This window comes from Embiotoca jacksoni, unplaced genomic scaffold (genome assembly GCF_022577435.1).
Source record: "Embiotoca jacksoni isolate LCO1_2020_lvr unplaced genomic scaffold, fEmbJac1.0.p SCAF_13, whole genome shotgun sequence".
Lineage (NCBI taxonomy): Eukaryota > Metazoa > Chordata > Actinopteri > Embiotocidae > Embiotoca > Embiotoca jacksoni.
The window spans coordinates 10,271,187-10,292,300 of NW_027185263.1; the positions used below are offsets into that span (position 1 = coordinate 10,271,187).

The 21,114-nt window shown below is 39.7% G+C and overlaps 1 protein-coding gene across 3 annotated transcripts in view; it reads left to right on the forward strand.

Moving 5' to 3' along the window:
* The window catches only part of cadm2a (cell adhesion molecule 2a), a 202,913-nt gene that overhangs the window by 171,632 nt on the left and 10,167 nt on the right, over positions 1-21,114 (forward strand). For 2 of the 3 annotated variants that reach the window (XM_069146365.1, XM_069146366.1), the window contains 4 exons: positions 5,055-5,216; positions 5,772-5,862; positions 5,975-6,153; positions 9,867-9,980. In XM_069146365.1, coding sequence (XP_069002466.1) covers positions 5,055-5,216; positions 5,772-5,862; positions 5,975-6,153; positions 9,867-9,980 — 546 coding nt within the window. The remainder of the gene's footprint in view (positions 1-5,054; positions 5,217-5,771; positions 5,863-5,974; positions 6,154-9,866; positions 9,981-21,114) is intronic. The other variant, XM_069146367.1, reaches the window with a different exon arrangement.

Sequence of the window (21,114 nt, forward strand, 5' to 3'; positions counted from 1 at the left end):
CCACTGTCTATGCCCATTAAGAGCAACATGCTGGAGGTGGGGCACCTGTCCATTTTTAAATGCCAAGGCACCAAGACTAACCAGACCTCTCCTTTCGGAGGGGAAACCCGTCTTCATGGACACTTCTGAGCTGTGAATGTTCTAGGAGTTTCATGTCAGAAAGAACATTATAATGCGGGTCTGCCAGGCACTGATAGAAACTCTCCGAACACTTAACAGCTCTCCCTGGTTGTAGTCACCCGTCAGTTAAGTGCAGAGTTGAGCTGGTAAAACAGGTCAGACAGCAGAGGATGCTTACCGGCTGCCAAAAGGCCGAGCTCCCTAAAAATTGGACAATGGTGGAGCTGGTGCGTTCTGCGTATTAGGGCTCTTGTTTTAAAGTTTAGCACTTATTGCAATGCTGCTCATCTGACAGGTAAAGGATACCACATAGATTATGTAACAACCTGGCAACACATTTTTAACATTGTGAGTTTTAGTATATTTAAATTGAAAATACTGTTTTGTATTTATATATGTTCTGGATAATCCTCACCGTCACCCACAGATGATTTTACATTGTTCTTGCTTGTGCAAATTGTTTTAAATCGCAGATGGGATGCAGTTCAGGGTTTGTTGAGTCAGCCCTCAGACCCCCGCTGCCAGGATTAGTCAGCTATGTCGCTGTTGTTGACGATTCCTTCCCCACCCCAGCAGACCTCCCCAGTCTCTCTTGTTTGTCCCCTCGTTTTCTTTTCTCAGGCTGTCCCTGTGAAATAGCATAAAAGGGTCATAATCTCACATTTTACGCCTGTCATTTCCATTTCTAATCCTCCGAGGCCCCTGTCATGGCTCACACAAACGATGCAGAGCTTCGAGCAACCACCCACAGAACAGCATGCCACAGTCACAGCCAAATACTACCAAGCAGTACTACTGAAAGAGCAGTACTACAGGTACTACAGTGCTGAAAGAGCAGTACTACAGGTGAATATGGTAGGATGTCCATTTTTTTTTTTTTTTACATTTTGGATTTCTCAAACAACTACCAAGTAAAACCTGTAAAAATAATGTTATAATACAGATTAATATTGTGTTTTAACCTAAATTAAATACCAGGGATTCAACAGAAAACAACAGGTTTAAGTTCTTGCCCAAATAAATATGAAGATATATTGTAATACAGTATATAATCATAGAAACACATGTAATTCTTCATCAAAGCAAAAGCAGTCAAAAACAGAAGTGGCTGAACGTTCTCTTCAATTTTGCTTCTTTCAGTCACTGAAGAAGGCACACATGGATGCTGTATGTGTGATATGAGACAGATGTGTTTTTGATTGACAAGCCTGAGCTTTAATGGCAGCTCAATGTCAGCTGCTCCTTTTAGCTGTTTTCAAAATATGATACTGTATTTATAGACCAATTATACCAACTCTCACCCAAACACAAGCACACACACTCACTCACAGAGTGCATGCAGACTGATGCACTTTATCGATGAGGTCTTTCTTGCTGTTAGACAACTGTTATTATGTTCTCAAAGGGGAGCTGAGATGACTTGAGACCAAATAATGATATTAATGAACTCAAACTTTGGTGCGAGCATGTCGGTTTTTGTAGCACTCTTATCCTGAACTGCACAGAGGCAATCAGAGTCCATTTAAAATGCCATTAGAAAATAATGTAAAGTGTTCTAGACACTTAAATCACAACAGCAAAATTATGCACAGTGAGTTTCTAAATATCTCCAGCAGTATTATTTCAATGTGGAGTGCATTTACAATCAAGTGCTTCTGAGATATAAAAATTATAAACTAACTTAGAAAAGTGTAATTTTTTGTTTTGTTTACTAAAAGCCAGTCTACAATGAGAAATGGTTTAAGTATAGTCAGAGCATTAGGTTAGTTGCTGCAGGGACATCGTTGAGAGCGTATCACACTGATTGAAGTACTTAAATGTTGGTTCTGTTCAGCCCCGCGCAGGAGCATAATAGGCCTCACAGTTCAGGGAGATTGAGTTGATTCAGTCAAAGCCAGTACAATGTTTTGAATAGACATATCTTAATTATTTAAATGAAACTAGTGTAAGTTAAAATCCTCTTTTCAAACTTTTGCAAAGAGAAAAACATTGAGAAACCAGAAACAGCATTAAAAAAAACATTTAACGTAACCTTTTTGATTTTCCAGGTAAGTGTATAATTTAACCTTTTTTAGTGCAGGTTCAGCCACTTTACTAAACGTACTATTGTACATTCATAAGGAGAACATGTATGCACTATTTCAACAAACCTGGTATGACCTATCTCATTGTGTCAGCTGAACTGAAACGTCAGTGTTTGATTAAAGCGCCAGTTAAACTGACTACTAATTAACCTCAATACTGACCTCAACAATTACATACAAATAGTAACAGGAGAGGAGCGAAAACAGATAGGCCAAGGGGGATTTTTTTTTTTTCAGACTGCAGACAGAAGGAGAAAGACAAGTTGGGCTGATAGGCAGACAAAGAGGGAGGGACTTGGCATAACTAATAGAAATGCTAGGAAAATGTTTACACTCCAACAGCATGCCATGGATATTCTCCAACCCTTTTCTCTTTTTCACTTTCTTTTGTCTGAATGTTGCTAACACTGCAGACCTGTCAGTCATTCATCTCTAGGGGAGGCGGGCTCATTGCCTCAGTTGGGGGAAGTGCCTGAGCAGAATAGTTGATTGGCAGAATGGAGAGGGAGAGGAGACAGTAGGGTGGGATGCTTAGAAAGTGGAGCAGATGAGCACAGAGGAGAGAAGGATATGGAGCGTAAACAGTCTCTTTAGGAGATCCAAACAAAGGCGGTCAGCATGAGAGAGAGAGATCGTACATATAGTATGCTGATACTTCCTTGAATTTGATATGATACATAAAATACGGAGAAAAAGGGCCGTGTCATACAAAGCAGTGCAACATCTGAATCCAGAGATAAGCCTGGACGGCTGAATGCAATGAGTGATCGCTTTTCTCTTTTGAAAAAAAAAGAACCCGAGTAGGATGAACTGGCTTGATATGATTTTATAAACTGGCTGCTGGCAGAATGTGAGCAGACTGAACACTCCTGGTTGAAGACCGGTTACACAGATTGAACAGATCTGATTAAGAGGAAGAATGTGTTAAAAATAAATACCTGGAGGTGGAAACCTTTAGATAATCAGCCAGTAAAACAGACAGTAGGTGACAGTATATCTGGTGGTGGTGAATTGTGCAAGACTATTGGCTTTGGTGTGAGTGTGTGGTCTGGAAGACAATGGTGATTTGTATTACATAATGCACACATAACAGCTTCTGAGTTTTAGAGAACATTTACATCACATTTGTAGGCTGAGGCTCAGAGGCAAACTGGATATCATCTTCTACCTAAATACAGGCACAGTTCTTGAATGTTTCATTCTGTGAAGGATCACAATAGAGGACACTAATGTCTCCCAGCTATGGTAATTCTCAGTTAAACATTGATTTGCCAGACTACTCCGAACTTGTGGAAAAGCAAGAATTTGCAACATATCAGCAAGGTGTTGTTATGCAGATGTCATTTTGTATGCAATAAAACCGCAATCATCTGGATAGTGTACCTGCAGGGCACCCCGACCTGGTACAGCATGTCGAGCTCAAGGACAGCTTGACAGCAAAGTGGGAAAGCCTGATATGTGACCTTCCAGTTTGAAGGGCCTCTCTACCTGCTAGGCATCTCTGCTTTCACGGATGATGATTTATCATGAACCAGTAAGATCTCAAGGACAGTTATTTGACAGTAAAGTGTCACGAGGGCAAGTTATGACACTTGAATAGCCGAAACACATTTAGCTTACCTGAAACCTTTATCATTAGGACAGCAAATGGAGCAAAAAGGGAATTAATGTGTCCATGAGGATGCCAAATTCGAGGACACCATGTAGATATTTTAAGGAAGCTGAGTTGGAGTTTTCCTCTGCCTTGGCAATGATTGGTGTGTTAATGGGCGTAAAGAGGTGGATCAGCTGTTTGGTAAGGATTACAAGGCAGGTGTAGCCAGGAAAGCTCTGAGAACAAATTGTACAGAAAGAAGAGGAGTCTGCTTAACGATACTTTGCTGCAAGGCTGATTTAAGTTACTGCCAAATGTCTGATCGGCACAGGTCCTGTTTTTGCATCCAGAGAGATGATGTAAACAGAAAAAAGTGACCACACAAAGAATTTATAGTGGGAGACATGAGCTGAAGATCTCCTAAAAATCATGAGGGTTGCATTTGAGCATGATCTTTATGCCATCGTAATTTAAGGCAAGTAGGTAAGGCTTGGATTTACAAATGTGATTGTCGTAATCGTTCACATGCTGAATCAGAGAGTCTTCTAGAGTTACTGCTTTTGCTAATACATGTTGGTTCTCAATCTGAGCTGGACCTTTATTTTTTTCTTTTTGCTCCTTTCTTTGTTTATTCAGTCTTTTGTTTAACATCTTTTTCAGTGCAGAATTCTTATGTCAGTATTGGTATGCCCCTCAGCCCCCCCCCCCCCAAAAAAAAAAAAAAAAAAAAAAAAAAAAAAAAAACTAAAAACTATACACAACGGAAATACAGTGGTAGAAGCCAAAAAAGCATCAAGCAGCTGGAGGTTGGTTCACTTATCATCCACAGATAAAAAAAAAAAAAAAAAAGTTGTAAAAGTCGCTTGGTGATATTCTAACTGTAGTGGCTTGATCAGTAAATGAATTAAAGATTTTATAAAATTATTATTTAATTCACAACATCTTTGATCTTTGCTCTCAAACACCAGCTTCATCAAATATTCAGTTCCTTATTATGGGATATATTTTTTTTTCTCGAAATTGTGACGTGTTGATATGATGAAGCTATAACTGATCCTTTGAAATGTGCATAATAATTTCAATAGGCGCCTTCGTCTACAGTCTAAGTATAAAAGACCCTGGTGGAGCCTGGCTGTGGTTGTAAAGCAGGGCTTAACAGAACTGTGGAACACAGGGGGCATCACAGACATGTGTGGTCATCACACCTTGCAAGATAAATGTGCTGCATCGGTGACCGTATGCAACTCTCTCCAAAGGTGCCAAAGAGGTGAATGCAAGTGGGAAGACATTTACAGTACGGAGCTCTCTGCAGCTGCACGTGGACAGAAATGATGATGGAGTGGCCTACACCTGCAGAGTGGACCATGTGGCACTCGCACAGACACCACAGCAGGCCACTGAAGTACTGGAGGTCCACTGTGAGTGTACACACAAAGCACATGCACGCATTCAAACATATACGTCAAGTGCACACAAGGACATAAGGGAAAAAGTAAAGAGGAAGTCGCTATTGTAGATGGCCTTGTTAGAGAGTGCTTTTATGTCTACCGAATCCTGTCAGCTGGCATTCAACATAATAAGATCCAGACTTGCAGCAGAGGAGATTTTATGTGATTCATCATTTCGATTTTTACATTTAGGCTTGCTTTCATTTTCATCAAACAATATCAAACTGGTCTGGGCAAAAATGTAGTAATTTATTGTGCATGAAAATCTCCATGAAATGTCTTTGAATCCTGACTTATTCTTATAATGATATATCCTAAATCAGTTATTCTTATCTTTGTATTTTATCAAAATCTGATTCAATCCTTTTTTTTAATTATAGGATTTTGTTTCAGAAAAGACATAAACACATTTTTGATTAATTGTTTTTTACTTTTTTACTGAGAATATTAAGTCTAATATTAATTAATAATTAATTATAATTATTAGTATTATTATTATTAATAAAGCCTTTCTATCTGTCCTAGATGCTCCTCATGTGGAAATCATTCACTCCCTTGCAGTCCCTCAGGAGGGTCAGTACTTAAAGCTGGAGTGTGTGTCCAATGGAAACCCTCCGTAAGTCACTCAAATTCTGCACCAGATTATGTTAGCCTTTTTCTATACACAATGCTCCAGACAGGTAAGTGTGGCTTGCTTTATTTCTCTCCCACATGCTCTTGCCTCACAGACCAGATCCTGTGATGTGGACAAAGGACGGAGGTGAACTTCCTGACCTGGACAGGATGATTGTAGAGGGGAGAGAGCTCACCTTTACTTCTCTCAACAAGACAGACAATGGCACCTACCGCTGTGAAGCTACCAACCACCTAGGGACCAGTACTGCTGAATATGTGCTCTACGTCTATGGTGAGTTCAGTGGAGAGGCTGATATGTGGGTAATTGTGCTTCATGTAATGGTGTCTTAAAGTAAAGGAGCAGAGAAATCTTCTTTAGTTACTCATTTGACACCACTGACCGATGAAGGACCTGTGAAAAGGAAAAAAAGCTCCATGAGGACGCCTTTGATTCCAACAATGTTTACATAAAACAGCGGAAAGTCTGAAGCTCACAGACAAGAGCACCAAACTCCATCGCAAAAACCAAGATTATAATACCTCTTTATCTGCATACTGTATCATTGCTTAGAGTGATTAGTGGTGCCATCTCTCACAGAGTGAATAAGGGCCTCAAGTGACACAAATGCCACCAACGCCTTTCTTTAAATAAACCTGCGTCCCAGATCCTCCTCTCACACGCACACGCACACACACACACACACACACACACACACACACACACACACACACACACACTAGGAGGGAAATGTGTGAGGGAGGCAGAATTTAGTGCTGCGTTGTCAGGAATATCACCAGGAAGGATAAGTAATTCCTAGTAACGCCAGAGGAGGTGGAGGATAAAGGGACTCAGTGTCAGGGAAAACAGATAGTTCTTCCTCTCTTCCGTTTCTCCACTGCCATTTGTCTCTTGGCATTAAGTAATAATGCTTTAAAAAAAAAAAAAAAGCAGTGCAGTGAAACATCTCTTTTTCCTCTGTGTTGGAAACTTAGACAGTGTGTAATGATGGACAAAGAGCAAGGTAGTTTTCAGAGAAATCGCACAACTGCAGACAAAAGACAATTTCCCTAAGTAGATCAATAAAATATTACATTAATATTATTACATGGCGGGAGAGGAGGGTTTCATGTGCTCTTTTATTTAAAAACAGACCTAATATAATGAAAAACATGAGAGCTGCCTTCAGCTATGTTTCGCCAGACTCTGAGTGATTTTTAGTTTGTTCTTTACTGCCCTTGCTGGGTGTACTGTAATAACCAAATGCAGAGAAGATGAAGGATACAAGCAAGGTTACTATCAATAGGTTATGAAGTGCTGTGAAACATGTGAAAACCTCAAGAGTCATACATAATATAAAATTTTATTTTGAAACAACATAGGAAATGGGATATCGTATTCTGCCATGCAATTAGACTTACCGTATTTATTATTTGATAAGACTTTAAAAGTCACTCACTTTTATGTAACCCAATGCTGGAATTTTTTTAATTTAATGAATCTAGACAGTGCAGTATAGTAACATGCAAGTACTCCAAAATATGTACTCTGTTTCCTTTACACTACTTACTTATAATCTCTGTGTACACAGGCATATTTACATTTGTCATCACATAGTGGATGTCAAAAACTAAAAGCATAAACAGATCATTGTGCTTTAATAGATCCATGAATCAAATTAAGACTGTTAATGTCATGTAAATACAATGTCTTCCTCCAAATGAGCAGCATTTTAATGGCTTGCAATTCAACGTGCAGATAGTAGTGCTTAGTAGGCTGCTGAGAAAAATTACAACAGGTGAAATCAAGAAAAGGGCAAAGTAAGATCCCGACATTAAACGATTGTAATTAGTAATGCTGTTGTCTCATAAAAATGTTGACTGCATACTCACACACAGTGGCTACTATGGCAAGGTAATTGCAAATATAGAAACTTAAATATACACTCTGTGACTTAAAAAGCTTTTATAAAAATGTAGTAATAACAATGTTTACATATTGAGATCTTTACTTAAAGTTTCCATCTATGCATTCAAAGCCATGAATTATAGGATCAGAACTGACTAATTATGTATATCAAACTAATATTTACAACACTCCTCACCGTCAAATTCAAATCCTATGTGAAGGCTTTATTAAAGCAGAGGGCAATGTGAAGTTCACAAGCAGAGTTCACGTACAGGTAAGAAGGGAAGCAGTGCCTACCCAGATCTGAACCTGATCTCGATGCTGTGTAAAGTGTCACAGTCAAAAAAAGGACACAGCAGCAGACTGAGAATGATCACCAAGCTTAGAGATAAATAATTTATTTCCTTTTGATAATTCATTGGTCCACTGAAATAGGCCTATCAGAGATTCTTATTATTTAAAAAGTTTCATGGTATATTTCTGAGATTTTGCATTTCCCACACGCACACACCAGCCCCGCACTTAATTGCCAGTGCACAGTTGTGAGAGGTGTAATTTAGGGTTACAGCTAATAATTACACTGATTAACAAAGATTTTCTTTGTCATTTAAAGAAACACCTGTTTCTTATGGACTTTTTTTTAACTGAATTGAAATATGTTTTCAGAATTTTTAAATCCTAAAATCAAACCCTAATTCAGCAAAGAAAGTACTATAACATCCAACTGTTTCCGTTTATGGTACAAAACAAGTATCAATTGTTTCCCACTGCTATTTTTTTTTTTACCATCAATTAATCTGTTTGTGGCAACTTTCTAGAGCACAAAATGATGCCATTAAACTTCTTGTTTTGTCCAAATGGCAAAAGCACCAAATCCTTGAAAATTACATAATTAATCGGGTAAATAATTACTCGATTAGTTGCAGTTCTAGTTTAATTTGTGTGCTTCTCACACAGGCCATTGTATGCACCTGCACCTAACAAAACCTTCAAATGTCAGCTGAATCTAACAGCAAGAATAACCAATGCATGTAATGACAGTGATGTTATTAAACTGACAAATTCTACGCCACCAAAAAGGCAATTGGGTATGGGAGGGTCAAAGAGTCCTATTCAGATTCATTACTTGTTCTCTTGAAATGGCACCCAGTCTGTTCCTACCCTTCATTAGTGATTAGCACACCTTTTAGCCTTTCGCAATTGCCTCCATAATTCTTGGAAAATACCTTTTTAATGGTTCCCCTCCAACAAGGAGACATTTTCTCTCGTCCCCTCTCTCCTGAAGACATGCAGTGAGCCGCTTCGTGCTAAAGCTGAAATGTCACCGAGACTACCACAGCCAATTAAAAGCCTGTAGCTCACCGTAAAATGAAGAGTGGCATAAACATAAAAGCCAAGGTGGTGCTGTAACCTCATTAACTTTGTCACACAATGTTTCAGTCCCTTTTTTTCTGTTGCTTTTACATGTGACAGTGAAAAACCCCACCTTGCATGAAGCACTTTTACCATTATCCTTTAGTGGGAAGTCAAAAACAGAGCCTGGTAATGATGTCTTCACTACCTTTTCTGATATCACCCTTGCAAACATGCATAGTTGACATGGATCATTTGTCATATTACTTGCTTCATCAAGTGTAATCCCGCTGTCTTCCCTCTCATGTGTTGCACGGTTGCTGTTGCAGGATTTATCTTCAGAGACAGCAGCCAACACCAGCAGATTCAAGGTTAATTCTGTCCTCTCGCCACAGAAATGTCGGTCACTTTCAAAGACAGAACTTTTTAAATCATAGTGACGAAGACAATGTAGGCAACGGCGACTCTAACATACGTACCTTTTGCCATTCTCGTGATACACACCCTCAGGCTACTCCCACCCATGCAGAAAAGTCTACTCCTGTCTTTTCCATGTTCAACATGCTTTATTCCTGATTTGAGGTTTCACGCTCTGAGCACTCTAGACAGCATATATCACAAACTGTATAAGACATTCAGACATATAACCATGTGGAAAGATCAGTATGTAACTGCCCCCATGTGATTTCATTTTGTTGTTGTTGTATTATTTTTGTGTATATATGTTTGTTTGTCCCCTCCACCAGACACCCCCACCATCCTGCCTCCATCCACCACCCCCCCCCTACATCCCATCCCTCCAGATCCTACTGCTCTATTAGGCACCCACGCCTCAGACCCCACAGTCCCTGGCAACAGAGGTACAGTACCACCCCACGCATCTCCACAACCCCCTCAGCATGCTGCTCTTTAGTCCCACTTCCCTCTTACTTTTGTGTCCCGTCTGTCGTTTTACTTCTCTCTCAGCTACTTCACAGCCTCAAGTGTTGCTGCCTCTTGTGACATGGAGATACTGAGAGCTGGAGACTTATCTGATAAAGAGCATATTTCCTACGACAGACTTTTGTGCACCTTTTCTAAAGTTCGCAAACAAACTCTGCATATTTTTAATGAGCAATGTCATACACATTGTTAAATTAAGGACATCATTCAGATTCCCGGGGTCTCTAAGGCACTTCAGGTCATTGTATTCGAAACATAGTCCCGCTGTTCAAATACTCCATCCGCTGTCCCCCTGGCATTTCAAAGACTCTGGTACTTCTGTGCCCTGAAACCTCAAAGAAGCAAATGTCATGTCCAACGGAAAATGTCTGGCCACTGGAGATGTCTAATCATGACTCCTAATGCTGTGTTAAATATTTCAGAATTCTGAGTTAAAATAGTGACCACATGGACATTTTACTGCTAAGACTGCATATTTGCTGTTTTTAAAGAATCTGTTTGTCAGGGGTATGAATGCTGTATACTGAGGTTATGTCAAATTTGAAGCGTCTCTCATTCCTGCAGAAGCTAATGACATGCACAGAGTTGTAGTTATGATTTAAACTTTAAAATGACTGATGTGCACAGTCAATTAAATTGCCATCATCGTACCGTGACATTAATGCTATCCACACCAAAAAAAATAAAATGTCCGTTCTTTCTAAAATCCCAATAATAGTGGTCATGTCGCTTTAAATTTCGGACATCTTGTTGGGGCACTGCTTGTCCTGCCCAGTAAAGCTGATGCCAGCTTTATCAGACAATGCTGATGTCATCCTGGTTGTTAAACAATTGGCCCCCTCATTAGTTTAACAAGCATACCTCAAGATTTATGGGAGTTTGTATGTGGACACGTGGACTTAAGGCAGCCTCCCCATTGCCATCTTGTGAGGTGACATCATGGGAATATACAGTAAGTGATTGAGCTGTTGTTATGAGTAATCAACTCCTATAAAGTAGGCATTGGAGTTGGCTGTATTATCAACAATAATCTGGGCATAGTGTCAGTATGAGCTAGTATGACTGAGTGCAGAGTTTTGGTGAACTGAGGATTCTCTTCTCTTCTACTGCGTGCTGCTTTTGATTAACCAGTCTGTCTTTCCCCCAACCATCACCCATGGTCATGAGTTTTTTTAGTGAAATGGCTGAGATGATTCGCCTTTACAGAGTATATGTTTGCATTAAAAAGAGAGTCCCTCTGGAGGTCCTTTAACATGTCCAACTGAACTGGCTTGGCATTTGAAGGGGCAGGTTCAGTTGTTTTGGGCATCTGACCAAGATCCCTACTGCAAGCCTCTCTACGGAGGCACTCTGGCATATCCAAGTGGGAGGAGCCCTGGGGCAGGCCCAGAACATGCTGGAGGGATTGCATATCCCACCTGGCTTGTGAAAGCATCAGGATCCTTCAGGAGGAGCTGGAGAACATGGCAGGGAACAGGAGTGTTTTGGTACGACTGCGAGCCAAAAATATGCCAATCGATAGATGGAAAGAATTTAAAAACATTGGGGAAGGTATAGCAGCTTCAGCCTAATAGGTAGTGCAAGTGTAACTCCAATGGTTATCTGTATATGTGTTTTTTTTTTTATTCTGAATGCAGTCATTGTGTGATTCACATCATGTAATCTCACATCGATCAGTACATTTGAACACACTACTTTGAAAAAAGTTTAAACTGCGGTTGTTTGGTTGAATTGCAGTTTGTCTAGTGATTATGTCTCTTTGCTTGGTGCGACACTCTGACGTTATACAGTGATAGTAATGCTGACATGGCACCATGTCTGCAAGAGTAGAGTGATATGTCAGTCAAGGTTTTCGAGTGACATGTCAATTTAAATGTGCTTTGATAGGCACTTTGCAAAGGAACGTGCTCACTCATCTATCATCTTGATCGTGGTTTCTAAAGTTGTCATGATTCTGTGACGTGTTTTTTATGATAGTTTGTAATTTATTTAGCACGTAAAATAGTTCCTTGAAAATATATCCAACATTGCATATGTTCTCACAAAAATATAGTGCCAAGTATTCAGTTCAGCTTCAAATGGAAAATATGAAAATATTAGTATAATACACTAAAGGCACTGATCAGTTCGCTCTGTCCTATACTAATTTTCTCTGTGTAGTTCTCCTAAGCAGCTTCATTCATTTTCATTTACCTGCCTGCTCTCTCACCACATACAATAGATGTAGCCAATATTACCTTCTGCCTCGGCTCAGCTCTTTTGATCCCTCTCTCTTTATTCCTCTTAACTTCATGGTGCTCCAGAGTCCCCATCTCAGAATAATTTCCTCTCATCATCGCTGCTTTCTGTAAATTACCATCTTTAAAGTCCTTCAGGAGTCTCGACTCCCCTTTTACCTTTCCTCTGCTTTACTGTCTCTCTCAGCTTTTGTTTCAGTTTTCTCTCTCCTCTCCACTTTTTCTCTTCTGCCCTCACATCTCTCTGAAGACCCTGTTAGATAACAGGCTTCCGCACATTGTTGGATATTCCTCATCAGTGTGCCTCAGTTCTTCTCTGATGTCTGTTTGTGTAGTGCAGAGACACAAGCAGAGCTGAGCCTCTCAGTGTATCATCGGGGAATCTAAATATCAGACTTCTTCACTGCGTCCTCAGTCACAGGATACTACACTATCTGTTTTCATGTGTCTACTTGATTTATTACCCGGTCTTTTCACAGGCTCTGGATGAAAGCAAACAACTGTGGAGCTGTACCAGCCCCATGACGTTTTGTCTTTTTAATAAAGTTGTCTTCTTGCGCAGTGGAAGTACAACTGTAGGTTCAGCACTATAGCCAGAATGCAGAATATTAGCATATTATTTACATAATGAGCTCTTTCACGTGTGCATTTCTTTGTTCTATTGTCTTTCTTATTGCCCTGCATCTTTCCTTTTCAGCACCTTTTTTCAAATAGTACGAGACTACCCGAACAATAGTCTGACAGCGGATGTAGGTTATTCGGGATAAAACCTGCCATTGGCCGACTATTTTTGAAGACAGTCTCCTCCTTATCTGGTACCTGTGTGTAATTTTCAAAATCCCTTTTCAATAGGAAACAACAGCAAAAACCTCTGCGCTAGCAACCTACAGGCTGAAAATTGCAAACTTTGAGAGAGATTTGGATCATGTAGTAAGGCAAGCCTGCTTGGTGCTTTTCAGTCTTTTGTGAGATTTTGTGGTCAATGAGTACTCTGTCTCAAACCAAACTATGTAAGACAATAACTGTTGAACTAAGCACCTAGCCAGCCACAAAATATGCTATGTAGTAACTGCAGTGCTATGACTTAAACCTATAATGCAGAACTTTTGTCTCCCCCTTTGGCCAGTGACAGTAAATACAGAAACACTGTAGACATGTCATAGGCTCCGCCCACTCTGTCCTACTGTTAAATGGTGTAGTTGTAAATAAATAGAATAAAAGGTGCCAAAGCCACCATGAAATGACTCATTTCACGACCAGAATTTGATCTGTTCTGTCAGATAACATTTGGAAAGTCTAGAAGAGTGGCATGATGAATTATTTTATCCCCATTGAAATTACCTCAGGGCAAAACCGTTGTTTTTAGTTAGCAGGCTCGGTTGGCTCCGCTCATACAGCATGCTCAGTATGTATTCATTCGTCTGACAGCACGGGAATGTCAATCCAGACACCAGATTTAAAAACTCTGTATTCTGTAACATACAGAGGGGTTTATCTGGTGAGGAGGCTTAATCAGCATTGTGTGAACTCATTTGGTAAGGGCTTGAATGTCACCAATGTTTATTTTTATGTAGAATTCCCACACTGTGACTACTGAATATTATAATTTTTGGTCCTTTCTGTGAGCAAAAAAACAAATGAATTTTTCTATTGTTTTTAGGGATGCTAAAAACACAATATAATTCATATCATCCCAGACAATCCAAAAGTGAAAAAGAACCAGTATTTTAATGACAGGCATAAATTGGCTGCAGAACTGAAAACAACTGCCTGCACCTTTCCTTTTGTCTACATATTGTAGCAATGACTTGTTTTCTTCTCAGTAGTTACAGGATTTCTAAATTTGCTGACATGGTGACAGTGAGTATTAGTGGCCAGAATAATCATGTACCGTTTAATGGAAACATTTATTCACCCAGGCAGGAATATTAGTGAATAAATATTTAATATTGTAGACTCACAGCTTCTAATGGGAAATTAAAATTTGACAGTAACCCACACTTTTAATTCTTAGTCTTGTTGACCTTTGAAGTGAAGCTAGTGTACAGAAATGCAAGAGATTCCTGTGTTTTTAATTCGTATCGTATAATGCCAGGTCTGATGCATAATGGCAGTCTGTGATTCACTTTATTAATGAAGTGCTGGCAGGTATGCCCAACACTTACACTGCTTCAATAGCCCAGCCAGCCTTAATGGCTATAATAACTCTTTTGCTAAGTATCAGAGGTCTATGTAATGTCATCAGACCTTCCCTTCCACGAACACACACACACACACACACACACACACACACACACACACACACACACACACACACACACACACACACACTCTCTCTCTCTCTCTCCCCCACCACCACTGAGATCTCAGAAATTTGCCAAATGCTTTTTCGTGGCTTGCAAATTGGCTTTGACCTTGTGAAGCTGAAAGGTTGAACCGCGCAAAAGGGTTCCTTTGGTGTTTAAAATATTTACTATTCACTTCTCATAATCAGCATTCGTGTGGCCAACCCCAGCCCCTGTAGCCCGATACTGCTGCGGAAAAAGGGCCCACTGCTGAGAAGACAGCAATTATTCATGCCTAGTGTCTCTGCCTGTGGAGAAGACAGAAAAACTAAAATAATACCTATCTACCTCCCAGCAGAGTAAAAGTTCTCTTTTCCTGGGTCCAGCAGTTGTTCCCCTAAAGGAGCAGAAGATAAAAGTAAAAAAAAATATGTCAAGAACCTTGAGAGTCTCAATCAAAGTGCGTACAACAACTTAGACGATTTTGCTACGTTGTCTTAAAATACAACCACATGGCTGGCTGCTACCTGATATTTTAATTGTCAACGGAGGTTGCCATAGTAACCTGTAGCCATCATGGTTTTTATGGGTAGCACTCCAAAGCAAAATACAAAGGCTCTTTCCTCTCCTCTTGAAGTTGATAGCATGGACTACACACTTGAGGATAATTCAAGAGCAGAGGCAAGGGATTGGTCAGGGTTCAAAAGTTGGGATTTTCCTCTAAGCTTTTTCCATTTTCAAGTGAGTTCTGGCTAAAAAACTGCATACAAATAGAAAAGACATTAAAGACTGGACCCCTCCTATCAGGTTCGTCTTCCGGAGGCTTGAGCCAGCAGATCTATGCTGAGACCGTCAAATAGCCACCTCTACTTTTAGCTGTAGCAGCACTTGACAACACACATCTCTGAGGTAATGTAATGTTCGAGGCTTATTAATTAGCAAAGTAAAACAACATTTCAGTCATTTCTGTCTGAATGCTTTCCAAGACACAAAAACGGTTTCTACTCCAAAATTCTTGATTTATATACGTGATTAAGTGTTAAGAAATCTACCTCGACCAAATTGCACATCCTTTTATACCCCAGAAAGAAGAAAGTTGAGAATACATATGGGGTTAATCTGAAAAGATATGTAGCACAGAGTTATTGAGCCAAAGAAAATATAAAAAACACAAATGAGACAATTACTCAAGCTTTTATAGAAGACGCTTTTCATTTGGAAAGCTGTTACAATTTCAGTGTATTTTCTCTTACTGCTGTTACAGGTCATTTTGTCACCAAAATGGCAGGTATCACTCCACAGGTAATGTTTTACATCTTTAACCCCACATTCACCTATTCAGACTTTGTCAGACCGAGGACAAACCTCTCATGAAAACTCAATAAAGAAAGGGACAATTTTCATTCCTTGGAGGGATTTGTGACTGCTTTATTTCATTGCTATCGATCTTTGTTTTAAAATGGAGGACACAGGTTACGCTGTGTGATGAGCAGAAGACATATTTTCTGGAGGGCAAGTATCTGGAGCAGGTGGTTGGTTGCTGTGTTTAACCCAGAGAGGTTCAAGTTGCAACATCCCCGGGGTGAAATGGTTAAATATTGAACAGTGCTGGCCATCTTCCCCTCATTTTCCCTTCCTCTCTCCAGTCTTTTCACCATAAAGCCGAGGAGCACAGGAGAAATTAAAACATAATGCAAAGGTCTTTCCACTTATTGCCGGGCGAGCTTATTGATGACCTGTCACATTAACTCGCTTTGGGGAAGAATTATAGCAACAATTTGGAATAAAGTGTAGCGCAGAAAAAAGAGAAATCATTATCCTGCGGCTAGTGTTATGAATTACATGTAATAGCCCTTCTATTCATTAAATCTCAATGGCATAGGACACTTTCAGCAATCTTGAAGGACCACCCACATGCACACATACAAGGCAGTCTAATTTTCATTTGTTGACATGAAGCTTTGGTTGGTCATTTTTCTCTCTTTGTGTCGCCTAGGAGATTTTTGGGAGATTTTTGGAAACTTGCCTCGACCAAAACCACTTATTTCTTTGGACTAGTATCTCTGCTGCTCTTGTTCTGTGGTTGATTCACGGAAGGCAGTTCTACCAATAATATAATGTGGTTTATGACAGAAGATATTGAAAAGCAGCAGCAATACGGTCATGATTAAGTTACCGCAAGTCTAACACTGATCATATCTTTCTGCTTCTTCCTTTGTTTAGTTTTATTGCTGTTTTGAAAAGGTTATGGATTTTGCAGAATGTGGAGCCGCTTTGATAGATAGATTCTTGCATGCGACTTAATTAATTCATGTGATTAATTATCTTGCTTTGCTTATAACTTCATGCTGTTACCCTGCTGACCACAATTTCTTTTCATTCCGAGAGAAAAAAAGGGGGTGGTTGAATATTCAAGATAGTGTCCACATGTGGGCTTTATTGAATGATTAGTCGAAGTAATTTGTTTTCAGAATCTAATTAATCCACTCTGACCCAACTAGCAATAATGTGCAAGGACACACACAAACACACACACACATGCGTCTCGGTGACGTCTCCCCTTTTCTGTCTTTCGAATTGTCTCACGGGTGGGTGCAAGTATTGAAAAGTAGACACACGGGTGTCTTTCGACCCTCGGCCACAGCCTCCAGGGACTCTTTCATCTTGGCAGTAGAGCCAGTATTAGATGTAGATTGGTATATTTCAAATATCAGCCAAACAATTGGGCATTATTGACTCATTGAACAAGCAAAGTCTGCAGGCAATTTTTTTGTCCTTTACTTTCTGACCGTTTGCAGGAACTTTTTGGTTTGTGTCTGTGCCTTTAACTTACCATCACTGCAAAGGTAAGTGCAGTGTTTTCATAATGCCTTATCAGAAAAGGCTATTACTTGGCAAATTATTTTCATGAAAACAGAAAAGTATTGAATCTCTTTGAGAGAAGGTATAAAGGGTTTTTGTTGTTCTTTTTTTTTCACATTTTATTGCAGGCTAATGTTTATCTTAGAAGTGTCCCACCCTGCCACGGGAATGCCACACCTTTGCCGTGGTTACGGCACAGTGCGCCGCAGCACAGCATATGTTACAGTATAATGTCAGCCAGGGGCGCTCGGATTACATGCAGCTTTCGACAGTTAAATGGACGAATGCACTGTGGTGGGGATGTCATCCCACACTGCAGTGAGACTTTACAGTGGGCTGCACTGCAGATTTTCAACATTCAGTGAACAACCAAATGATTTAGGAACATGTTGTTGAAAAACTATACGTAACCACACCGTTTTAACATCATGCTGCTTTGCCTCAGCTATAATTGCTGTCATTACAGGAGTCTGTTTGTGCCCCCTGTGCCGCTACCTTTAGGAGAGGGAGACACAGCTGTATCGACTTCCTGCGGCTCAGACTTTGATGGCAGCTGTGAAACAATCACCATTAGTCAAAAAAACTGAATTAAAGTATCCACACTACATGTACAAATTTAAACTTCTTTATACTTTTACTATCAGCCTGTCGCTGTGATTGTCTTGTGTCTTATCTTGTGATGTGTCTTTACTCATTGACAATGCAGTCATCCAATTCAACACTCAGTCAAGATATGCATGGCTGATTCAAATGTCATGAGTATAGCTTGTAGTCGGTATCTGATGCATCAGTCACGGATGTATTTAACATTGTTCTGCCTATTTTTTAGAAAAAACACTGTGTTCTCTGCAACATCACCAGTTCCGAAGAGACATGCATGTACACCAATAGTCTGGCTTTTGTTAAGAGCTGCCCGTAGGGAAAGTCTGGGTGATGTTTGTGGAGTGACTTAATCTTATCCAGGGCTTGCACCTTCTTTATATTCATGGTAGACATCCGTCTTTTGTCTTATACACCTCACATTGACGGTCATTGATAACTTTTCTGTGCATTTCTTTATCGTTGATTTTGATTTCATTATCATTAAAAACATATTTTGATGGCTGCCTCTGTGTGGGAGTGGCTAAATATTAAAATAGCGTTTTGTTTTTTTTTAATTTATAACAAAGTAAAATAGAAGTTTAAACGTTTCCAGATGGGTGTGCCTAACGGTGTGCAGATACATATCAAAACACTGTATTTGCATTCGTAAATGGTTTAAAATAAAGAAACAGCCATGTCTGTGGTACAGCTTCATCCTATAAGCTTTGGTTTTGTTTGCAGCTAGTTTGTTTGTTTTTTAGGAGGGGGAGAGTAGATCACATTGCTTTCCCACAACAGCTCAAAGTTTAAATATCATTCAAATTAAGGATAGCCTGATCAATAACTCATAAATATGAAACATACATCATATTAACTTACAAATGTATAGTCGTACCTTAGTTTCCAGGTGGGCTTTTCACAGTTTCTCATGACTGAAAGAAATCTGCGTTTCTGTGAGTGCAAACCAATATAGTCTGTTCAAGCATAATGATGTGCTCTCACACACTCAAAGAGTCCCTGACCCACATCACAGACACAAGGACACCACAGCTCCATATTGTAAGCCCATCCTTAAGCTTGCAGCTGCTTTATTGATCTGAGCAACTAAAACCACAGCTTCACTGAGCTATATCTAAAATAGAGAAAGGAAAAAGGCATAATCCAAAAGAAGAAAAGGTGCCTGTGGGGGATGAATTTTAATATCAACAAATTTAAAACCGAGGGGGAAAGAGACAGAGAGAAAGACAGAGATGTATGTTAAGCAGCCGTATGGGAAGGGCATTTGAGCAGCATACTGACATGATGAATTAAACAATGTTGCCGTGTCTGATCAGTTCAGACTGTTAATGTAAAAGCTGACTTTAGATGAAAGGCAGTGCAGAGGATTGGAACAGCACTTTGCACGCAGGCAAACATCTGTGGTGATGCTCCTCAGACACTGACAGTGAATGGTGTGTTGTGTTTGAAGAATGAGATAAGGATACGTATTTAACATACGGTAAGCTGCCCATTTAGCAAGCTTTCTCTGATGTTTCAACTGCACCCAGAGCTTTTGTCTGTGTCTTATCTGTTAATTTGGCAATCATATAGTAGCAAACGCAAACTAGTTTAGTGTTAGATGCATACTCATCAGCTGTGTGTGTGAAAGTACAGTAATAGTTGCTTATACTTTGCTGAACCTGGAATTGTTTAGCGAGATGTTGTGTGGTAGTAGGAGTTTGTAGTAAAAATATGTTTCATGTCTTCAATTTAAATGTGATTCTGATGAAAGTAGTGTATGATGTTTCATGTGGAAATAGAAAATATAGACAAATTGTTATGGTATATTTTCAAATACGCTTACATCGCAAGTGTTCTACAGACATGTGAGGCTAATGTCAGTTATTTACATTGCATTATCTATTTATTAACAGCATATATTACATGTCCAGCCACATTCTTTTTTCCCTTTTGTACAGATGGTTAAATATCTCCAACTCTTTAGCCACTCTGCTAGCACCCTGTCTTAAATCTTTAATGGATGTCCAGTTCAAGGGAATATATACAGTACATATACAGTGTATACGTGCTGCATGAATAGTAATAACTTGATTGAAGCAGGGAAGTGGGCTTCTCTTGTAGGCTCATCATTTCTGTCCAGCTGAGCCTTGGATGAATATTTGACCTTTTACTCGAACTAATAATGTCTCTTTGCACATGATTTTTGGAACCAATCAAGGACAGAAGATTGTACGGGCTATTCAATGGCCAAATGGTCTGGACGTGTACCACATGGGCTAAAACGCTCTAAGCAGCTGAGAGCCCAGATTGAATCCCGGCAATCTGGATCTTTGCTGCGTGTCATTCCCCAGCTTGCTTTCCCACATTTACTGTTTATTCAAATTAAATAAAAGGCCAAATAATAGTCCATCCACCCACTTTGTCCTGAACAGGGGGCAACTTTGGGCCAAGGCCCAGGAGAGGGCCCAAACAACAGTATACAAAAAAGACAGTCTTGAGATTGTTTAGTTTAGTTTCAATAAAGATTTGACCTGAAACGTTACTTTGATGAACATAGGCTTCCCAATTTTTCTAACAATATAATGATATGATTAATGTTATGTAAAGTGACATGAAAATGAGTAATTATACTGTTTCCATTCACAGTCCTTATACAACCTCTTAAAAACACAGAGTAAAATGTATCGGTTTGCTTCATCCCCATCTGGAGCCAACAACAGTGAAATGGATCAGATGAGAAGTTAGTGGGGCAGTTTAAGAGGAACACTTTTGGTCCTGTCCGGCGAACCAGTGGTTCACAGAAGATCTGAAACCCTTGTAATTTATTAAATAATCCCAACTCACCAGGCCAGGCGACAAGGAGTGTGTTATAAATATTAAAAGAAAAGTTTGCTCTGCCACGCTGTCATATTAAATCACGCAGAGGAGAATGTATCTGCCCTTATTAAAAGATAATGTGTTCTGTAGCCATAAAAATGTATAACCCACTACTCTAGATCCCTCTCCTCCTTTTTCCTCTCAGTCCAAATGAAATTTCAACCTCTTTGTGTTCGTCAGTCTCCATTTTTTTCCCCCTTTCTCTGTGT